The sequence below is a fragment of the Octopus sinensis genome, linkage group LG10 (assembly GCF_006345805.1).
Source record: "Octopus sinensis linkage group LG10, ASM634580v1, whole genome shotgun sequence".
NCBI classification, from domain to species: domain Eukaryota; kingdom Metazoa; phylum Mollusca; class Cephalopoda; order Octopoda; family Octopodidae; genus Octopus; species Octopus sinensis.
The window spans coordinates 49,594,009-49,604,008 of NC_043006.1; the positions used below are offsets into that span (position 1 = coordinate 49,594,009).

The following is a 10,000-nucleotide window of genomic DNA, read 5'->3' on the forward strand; positions in this document are numbered from 1 at the left end:
GGCGAGGTTGGCCCTCGACCAACACTTCAACGCCAAACACGAAGGATGTGCTGTCAGAGCTAGGATGCGTGCTTTAAGGAACGAAGGTGTTGGAGCCGCGAGAGAGGCCCGGGTGGCAGAGGCGCAACAGGGCAACAAAGCCACCATTCGGTCCCTGGTAGATGAACAGGGGCGCGAATTGCTCGAGCCAAGTAAAATGTGTGAGGCCTTTCAGCAGCATTTTGCCCGACTGTTCGGAACGAGTGGAGGGCAAGAACGTAGGGTGGACTTCAGTGCCTACCTACATAGCCTACCACGACTCTCGACAAGAAAGGCAGGGTGCTGCGAAGGTGCCATCACGGCGGCGGAAGTGCAGGAAGCGATGGCAGAATGCTCGAGGGACAAATCACCGGGTTTGGATGGTCTACCCTACGAGCTTTACAATTGTATGCCAGACTTGTTTGGAGATCTCTTGGCGGCGGTGTACTGCAACTGGCAGCAAAACGGGAGCATTCCTGGTTTTGTGAGCCGAGGAGCCGTAACACTGCTGAAGAAAGATCTAAACAAGGGAAATGTAATAGATAACTTTAGGCCCATCACTCTGCTTAATGCAGACTTGAAAATTTTGGCCAAGGTGCTAGCCAAGAGGTTGGCGCTTGTCATCGAGAAACTGGTCGACAAGGCGTAAACATGCGCCGTGCCGGGCCGGACCATCCATGAAAACCTTCACCTGATGCGCTACATCATAGACAAGGTAGTTAACGAACCTGGCATGGGTGTGGCGCTGATCAATTTGGATCAATCGAAAGCTTTCGATAGGGTAGACCATCGATACTTGGAGAAGGTTCTCAGAGCGGCTGGCTTCGGTCCCGTCTTCCGCGGCTGGATAGCCGCTTTGTACAGAGGCATCCGTTCGGTAATTCGCGTGAATGGACATCTATCGAGACCCTTCGACATCGCACGTTCGGTCCGTCAGGGATGCCCCCTATCGTCGCTTCTATACGTATTGACTCTCGAGCCATTATTGCGGAAGCTGGCAACTTTGAGGGGCATCCCGCGAGAACTGGGATGCGGGACGAGCGTGTCTGCATACGCGGACGACGTGACCGTCATAGTGTCTAGCCAGGAGCACATCGAGCAGGTCGGCGAGACACTGAAAAACTACGAAGCGGTGGGTGACAGGAGCGAAAATCAACCGGGAAAAGTCAGTGGCTTGCGACTAGGCACCTGGAGAAGCAAGCCCATGCCGTCCACCAGCGCCTCCGTCGTGGACGCTGGACCGACGGCCCAGTTGAGTTGTGGGTGCTGGTTTGGTCCGAACCTCCAGTGGAAAGTGGAGACGGAGAACTCGGTAAGTGGAGAGAAACTGAGATAACGAGTAGGGTGGTCACTCTCGCCCGGCAATGGGCCGAGGAGGAAACTGTCCCTAAAAGGTCGAGCGGAGGTGGCGAACACGTACATCGCGTCCGTCATCTACTACCGCCTGACCGTCGTACTTTGTCCCGACCCTACCATCACCAAACTACAACGCATTCTCTTTCGCTTCTTGTGGAAAGGATGCGTCCCGATGGTCAGGCGATCCATTTGCTGTCAACACCCGTTAAAAGGAGGACTGGGCATGCCGTGGTTGATGATGCGCAGACACACGCTGAGACTGCGACATCTCAGGCTCTTCGTAGACGACGGTGAACAGGTGTGGTCGCCGTTTGTGAGGCACGCTTTCCCGCAGCTCGTCTCCATGACCGAACTGCAGTCGTGGATAAAAAAAAGGCCGAGGAAGGGCGAATGGCACCGCGAGTGTCGCGTTGCTCTCAAGCAACTCTGCCGTCCTGGGTCGACCTTGAGTGACTTCAACACAACCAAAGCATTCTATAGGGGATTAGTGGAGGGGAGGTACGACGACGAGCTCGGGGCCAACCTGGACGTCGACGAGGAGTACCTGACCCGCCTGCTCAGGATGAATTTCGGGCCAGGGCCCATGGATAACTTCCAGAGATCCCTGGCCTGGCAGTGCTACCGAGAAGCGCTACCCGTTCGGGATAAGCTCTACAGACACGGCTCGAGAAACACGGGGTCAACCTGCCCGAGATGCGGTCAGAGCGACGAAACCGTTCTGCACGCACTCGTGCAGTGTCCAACAATTTCCGACCTGTGGGCTTATGTCGAACAACTGCTGTCACGTGTGGGACGAGTCGGTTTATCAGCTGAGTCTATCGTCAATATTGTCACGCCTCTTTCCTTCAAACGGGAAGGAAGAGCTATTTTCATCATCCTTGTGGCTATGGCGAAAGAATGTATCTGGTGGACGCGTCTGAAAGGATTGGAGACAAACACTTTCCTCTCTGGTCAATCTCTCATCAACTTCTTCAAGTACCACTTGAAAAGGAAAGTGAGAGTAGAAAGGCAAGTTTTGTCTAGCGAATGTTTTAAAAAAAGATGGGTGAATGTAGCAAGGATGGCACGTATGAATGACGAAGCCACCTTGAGCATAATCCTATGAACCCAGAAATTGAAAACAGAGGGTTACCACTTGCAAACAAATGTGGTAACATATAACAATATTGACCAAGGTTACCGTGGTCTTTTTCGGCTTTTCTTCCCACGGATAAACCTTACTTGCTTTCCCCTTACACCATATATCATAACACTGTGATACACGATCCCTATTGATCGTTTTTATTCCTCTTCCCCTTTTTTTCTTTTTTTCATTTCTCTTTTCTTTTGTTCCTTTTCCTTTTCTTTCTTTTTTTCTTTTTATTCTTTTTATTTTTTATTTTATTTATTTATTTTTTTTTGTTCTTTTCTTCCCTTTTACGATCCCTCTTGATCGAAAACCTACGCCACCTCCTTTTTTTCTTTTGTTTTTTGTTTTTTTCATCCCCCCAAAGAAAAGCTCTACCTTGTAACTTGTCCCATCTGTGTGCAGACCTGTGTGGCCAATAAAGAGACTTATCTATCTATCTATCTATCTATCTATCTATCTATCTATCTATCTATCTATCTATCTATCTATCTATCTATCTATCACAATGAAAAGGTTGACAATGACAATGACTTCGAAGTTTAGGCATGCTCTGATTTATAGAACGTATATGCACATGTATACATACATACACGCATACATACATACATACATACATACATACATACATACATACATACATACATACATACATACATACATACATACACGCATATATACATACATACATACATACATACATACATAGGTACATACATACATACATACATACATACATACAAGCACATATATATAAATATAAATGCAGAGATTGACATTGAGTGGGTAAGAGGGCGAGAAGAGAGGAAGAGTCTGCACATACACATATATATGTATATAATTATGTATAACATATATACATGTGTACCTGATATATATATATATATAATATATATATATATATATATATATATATATATATAATATATATAACCAAGAAAAAGCAACAAGAATGGATTAGTTGTTCAGTACAATTGTTTCATACGAAGAACAGTTTTATTTAAAGCTGCAAATATTGCAGCAAATACAAAAGTCCCGTATTCATCAGCTAAAACACATCAGAGTTTTCCAAACATCTTAGGGAGTGAGGCTGCCCTCATGAAGTATCGGAGAGAGTTCTATGAAATTCAAAGTTAGATTGTAAGCAGACTTAAAATGTTTTCTAATGATGCACAGTTTTATAAAAAGTTTTTAAATGATTGTTGACTTCTCAGAGAAGGTGAATCCATCCATAATAATGCAGATGTAATTTCCGGAGATATGAGGAAAGATGTTAATCACAGAGAGGGTGAATGTATCCATAATAATGCAGATGTAATTTCCTGAGGTATGAGGAAAAAATGTTGATCACACATCTATTCATTTCACAACTAAGTTGTTGGGAGAAGAGTTTGGCTATAGTGGCTAAAAAAGTCGCAAAAAAGTCAGTGAAGCAGAAACCGCCCAAATAAGGACATTATGGAAGGAAGGGGGTAAGGGAATAAGAAGGCGTAATTATACTATAGACAAAGATTAGTTTATTTCTGTGGTGACAGAAAATCTAGGTCGGTGTTGCAGGAATTTAAGATTTATAAGGGAACATTATTTTTGACCAGCAAACAGCTTTTAACTGCCACTCCCACAGAGTTCATGGCAAGATAAAGAATATAGAGAATATGAACTCTGTGGGAGTGGCAGTTAATAGCTGTTTGCTGGTCAAAAATAATGTTCCCTTATAAATCTTAAATTCCTGCAACACCGACCTAGATTTTTATAAAACTGTGCATCATTAGAAAACATTTTAAGTCTGCTTACAATCTAACTTTGAATTTCATAGAACTCTCTCCGATACTTCATGAGGGTAGCCTCACTCCCTAAGATGTTTGGAAAACTCAGATGTGTTTTAGCTGATGAATACGGGACTTTTGTATTTGCTGCAATATTTGCAGCTTTAAATAAAAGTGTTCTTCGTATGAAACAATTGTACTGAACAACTAATCCATTCTTGTTGCTTTTTTCTTGGCTATAATCACCCCACATTATTTTATGGTTTATACCACAAAGATTTCTGGTGCATCTAAGTTAAGCACCGCATTCATTTGAATTCATTGGAATTCACTTGAATCTTAATTGTTTTACTGAAATTATATATATATATATATATATATATATATATATATATATATATATGATGCAATATATTTGAATATATTGCACAATGAAATATTATTCTATATATACATATACGCACACATAACTATCATTGTTATTATGATTCTTAATAATAATAATAATAATAATAATAATTTTTCATTCATTTGCCTCAAGGTTGAAGGATGAGGGCGATAATACAGAGACAGACATAAAGTGTGGGGGATACATATAATGAAAAAAAAAGTAAGTATACACGGTATACACTGAAAAAGAAGGGACAGGCATAGCATAAAAAAGTGAAAAAAACTGTAGGGAAGATGATAGTGATGTGGCCTTCCTGGTACAAGAAGGCCTCTAGGGGTAATTGACGATCCCCACTGTCAGAGATCTCCCTGAAACTTTTGGAGTAAGTGCCCTCTCTAATTCTTTCTCTCCGATTCCCTAGTCTATTCTTAGAAAGGTGCCATTTTGGCAACTTTCACCCACCTTTCAATAAACTCGAGGACAACACTTCCCTCCTTCACTCTCAATTTTCTTTTCAAGTGAAACTTGAAGAAGTCAATGAGAGCTATACCAAAGAGGAATGTATCTGTCCTCATGCCTTTCAGCCTTGTCCACCAAACAACCTCTTTCACCACAGTCACCAGATAAAGGAAAACTGCCTTGTCTCCCGATTGAAGGAGGGTGGGGCTGCGATCATCGCTATAGACTCGGCCGACAGACGGATCCGTCCCACACGTGGAAGCAACTGTTCAACATAACCCGTTGTCAGCAATGCCCGGTGACTGAACAAGGAGTGCACAACGGTTTCGTCACTCTGCGCGCATAATAATATTAATAATAAAGAACAGAATCATTTCTGTTGTTGTAGGCGCCTTGGGAATGATCAAGGTAGGTACTGAAAAATGTTTTGACCAGGTCCATATTCTCAGGAAGTTTCTCTCCATCTCATATATACGTGCTTTAGTTCTCTGGTTGAGACCTGGTCAGAAGATGAAATGGAATGCACATCAATCGGAAAATCAGCATTGCTTCGAACTGTAAGAATTCTTTGCAGGGTTCTTGAAGTGGTAAACAAGTGTCACCATAGTCTGCTGGCTATGGACATCTGACACTTTCCATCATACCCAGCATTTTCTATTATAGGCACAAGGCCTGAAATTTGTACTCAACTGGCATTCATTTCATCGCCCACGAAAGGTGGAAAGCAAAGTCAACCTCAGCAGGATTTGAACTCAGAACGTAGCGACGGGCGAAATAACGCTAAGCATTTCGTCCAGCGTGCTAACTATTCTGCCAGCTCGCCGCCTTGACGATGATGATGACGATGATGATGATGATGATGATGATGATGATGATGCGAATAAAATAATAATAATAATAATAATAATAATAATAATAATAATAATAATAATAATAACAAATACTATAGTCTCATACGGCAATCATGACAATTGGCTAAAAGCTTAGTATATATACTTACATACATATATACATATACACATATACATGCATATATATATATATATATATTAATATATATATATATATATATATATATATATATATATATATACATATAGATATATATGTTTTAATATATACTTATATATGTATGTGTATGCATGTGTGATATATATATATATATTATATATATATATATATATATATAGGTGGAGGCGCAATGGCCCAGTGGCTAGGGCAGCGAACTCGCGGTCGTCGGATCGCGTTCGTCGGTACGCGATCGCGGTTGAGCAAAAACACCTAAAGCTCCACGAGGCTCTGGCAGGGGGTGGTGGCGATCCCTGCTGTATTCTTTCGCCACAACTTTCTCTAACTCTTTCTTCTGTTGGCCTGCTCGCTTAGCCAGCGAGGTGGCGTCATTTGAAGGCTAAAACAATGCGAAGCGCATTGTGACCAGCGATGTGTAGCAACATCTGATAGCCTGGTCGGTGACGGTGACGGTGATATATATATATAGATAGATACACACACACACACACACACACACACACACACACACACATATATATATACATACATAGATATATATGTATGTATGCATCTATGAGTGTGTGCGTGCGTATAACAGGATAAAAATTCACGGCAACACTACAGACTACTTTCAATTAAATATTTAATGGTAAATGAACATATCTTAATATTTATTAACTCAAAATAGTCTTTATTAATAAAAATACGCAGTTAATAGTATAGAAGACTGAAGCAGTACTCACTTCTCTGTTGAAAAAGCAAAAGACAAGCGCAACAAGTCCTCCCTGGAAATAAAAAATCGAGCATTATTTAAGAATTGGACAGTTATCTTTAATATATCATTAGTAATATTCAAAGGTAACATATAAACGTTTAAACTTGAGAGTGGCAACGAGGCTCAATGCAGGAAATCACTGAAATCATCTGTAAATCGTTGAAATTATTTGGAAATCTTTAAAAAATGCTGAATCCCATCTAAACAGTTTTCAAATTCAAAGTCCTGTCGCAAATTCTTTTATAACCAATATAGGAGAACTCCGTCGGTTACGACGAGGGTCCCAGCTGATACGATCAACGGAATAGCTCGCTCATGAAATTAACGTGCAAGTGACTGAGCAATCCACAGACACGCGTACCCCTAACGTAGTTCTCAGGGAGATTCAGCGTAACTCAGAGTGTGACAAGGCCGGCCCTTTGAAATACAGGTACAACTCATTTTTGCGAGCTGAGTGGACTGGAGCAACGTGAAATAAAGTGTCTTGCTCAAGGACACAATGCGTCGCCGGGAATCGAAGTCACGACCTTACAATCGTGAGCCGAATGCCCTAACCACTAAGTCACGCGCCTTCACAATATAATACCATAGTTAATATACAAAATGTTTTACATGGACACAATACTCGAGAGAATCTCATAACTTCTTTCTACCTACAACAATTAGAAGCCAAATCACAGCCTTGCTATCTTAAGTAAATATGGGATATGTTAATGTTACCGTAAATAAACTGTATGAGAAAATGGGTAAATCATAATGAGGCTGACACGTGTTTGATCGTAGGTCTATTCAATTAGAGCTCATCTGAATGTAAATAACAATAACAACTGCAGAACTATGTGTTACCCCTAACTGACGGTCGCTTAAGAAACTGGTGTATATTTCGTTAATGTTCCACTCAGAATATAAGCGGCACAAGTGAAGTAAATAGATATCAATCAAGAAGCGAAAATTGCATTAAAGGTGAAATTATAATGAACTTGGTGGGACAAAATGAATAAAATAAAATAAATAAAATGGAAGTAAAAACAAGACCGTAAAATATAATAAAAAATAATGATTTTTCAAAACGAAAACGAAAAGACTCATTGTTCTTTGCTTGTCCACTAAAAATATTCAAAGGATTCTGAATTTACCTATTTATCAAACAAAACATTTCCAACAGCGATTTCCCGTCTTATTGTGGAGTTAGTATTTTTTAAAAATAATTTTCCAAAAATAACAACTGGGAAATGTTCCAAACACAACCCAGTACATTTTTATGGACTTTTTTATGGATCTAATTTTTACGGAAATGTACTCTCTGTGCAAGTTGTTTTGATCTGAGACAGTGTTAAAACTAAAACAATTTGCAGCTTGGAATAAACATATTACTCATTCCAAAACATGCAAAGAGTATGAACTTCACTTAAACATTTTTTGTTTGTAATATCCATCTTTTATCTTTTGATTGTTTCAATCATTAGATTGTGACCATTCTGGGGTACCGCCCTTCAAGAACTTTTAGTCGAATGAATCGACCTCATAACTCATTATTTCAAAAGCCTAGTACTTATTATATCGGCCTCTATGGCCGAATCGCTAAGTTACATGACCGTATACACAGTAACACCGGTTGTCAAGCGGTGGTGGAGGACAAACACAAGCACAATGGTGCACACACACACACACTTACACACACATTTTATTATATATATATATATATATATATATATATATATATATATGTATTATATATATATATATATACACATATATACATATATGCATATATATATATAATTATATTAAGATATATATATATATATATATATATGTATATATATACACATATATACAATATATGAATATATTTATATATATATATATATATATATATTTATATAATATATATATGTACATATATATATGTATATAGCATATATTTATATATTATTTATATTATTATATGATCGAACAACACCACGCATCTTTTTCAAGTAAGTTTTATCTTAATAATTATGATGCGCACTCTTCACCTTTACCATTTCTCCTCTGTCTGTCTCTCTCCCTCTCTTGTTCTTCATCCTTTCTGGTTTTCTTTCCCACCCTTTCCTATTTTCTTCTCTCCCCTTCACCGTTCCCTCTCTCTTACTTCTCCTCCTCCTCCTCGACTCTCTCGTCACTGACATCTTTCCAACTCCTATATTCACCAAGACAAGACCGCTTATCCTATCTCTCTGATAAGCTGTATCCATAAGCGTTCAGAATTTTTCCATCGTCTTGGTTTAACAACCCACATCGTTTGATTTTACCGTGTTGTTCTCTTTGTTCTGTCTTTTACTGTTTTTATTTTTATTGTTTTTACTGTTTTGTTTTGTTCTTATTGTCCTGTTCTTGTTACCACTTTTACCCCTCCGCAAAAAATCCCAAATTTTATTTAATTTGCTTTGCGGGAAGGACTGTTTCAACGAAGTGACGTCTTGTCGTTACCTTCAAAACGCGGAGTAGACGAAACAGGGACAACTGAAGAAGGGGAATATTCCTTTTGCTGTATGTCTTGTACTCTGTTTTTCGTTGTTTGAAAAAAAGTTCGTTTCCATGTTTTTGTTTTTATGTTTTCGTTTCTCATTGTGTTCAACGTTTTTTTTATGTCCTGTACCCATATATGCATGTATATATACATATAGATGTAGGTATGTACATATATGTATGTATATATGCATATATTTATATATTATCTATATTATATATTATATATATATATATATATATATTTATGCGACGGACTTTTTTCAGTTCCCGTATACTAAATCCACTTTGCTCACTCCGGGGCTATATTAGAAGACACAGTCCCGTTTTTTTCGGTGGGACTAAACTCAGAACATGTGTTTGGGAAACACATAGCCACGCCTGCACCGGTGTCAAAATTTTTGTCACTCCCAAGTGCGACCTGGTTACTGACCGCATTGTTTTGTGCTCCAAAGTTGTCCGTGGCCACGTCACAACTCGAACGACTAAAACATTTTGGTACCATCTGATAAATAATAAACGTTTAAGTGAAGTTTATAGTTTTTGTGTGTTACTTAATAGTTAACGTGTATTTTTCACGCTGCCGT

The 10,000-nt window shown here is 39.4% G+C and overlaps 1 protein-coding gene across 2 annotated transcripts in view; it reads right to left on the bottom strand.

Moving 5' to 3' along the window:
• LOC115216203 (calcitonin gene-related peptide type 1 receptor-like) overlaps nucleotides 1-10,000 on the bottom strand; it is a 103,408-nt gene that overhangs the window by 2,447 nt on the left and 90,961 nt on the right. For both annotated transcript variants that reach the window (XM_036506637.1, XM_036506638.1), the window contains exon 10: nucleotides 6,871-6,912. In XM_036506637.1, coding sequence (XP_036362530.1) covers nucleotides 6,871-6,912 — 42 coding nt within the window. The remainder of the gene's footprint in view (nucleotides 1-6,870; nucleotides 6,913-10,000) is intronic.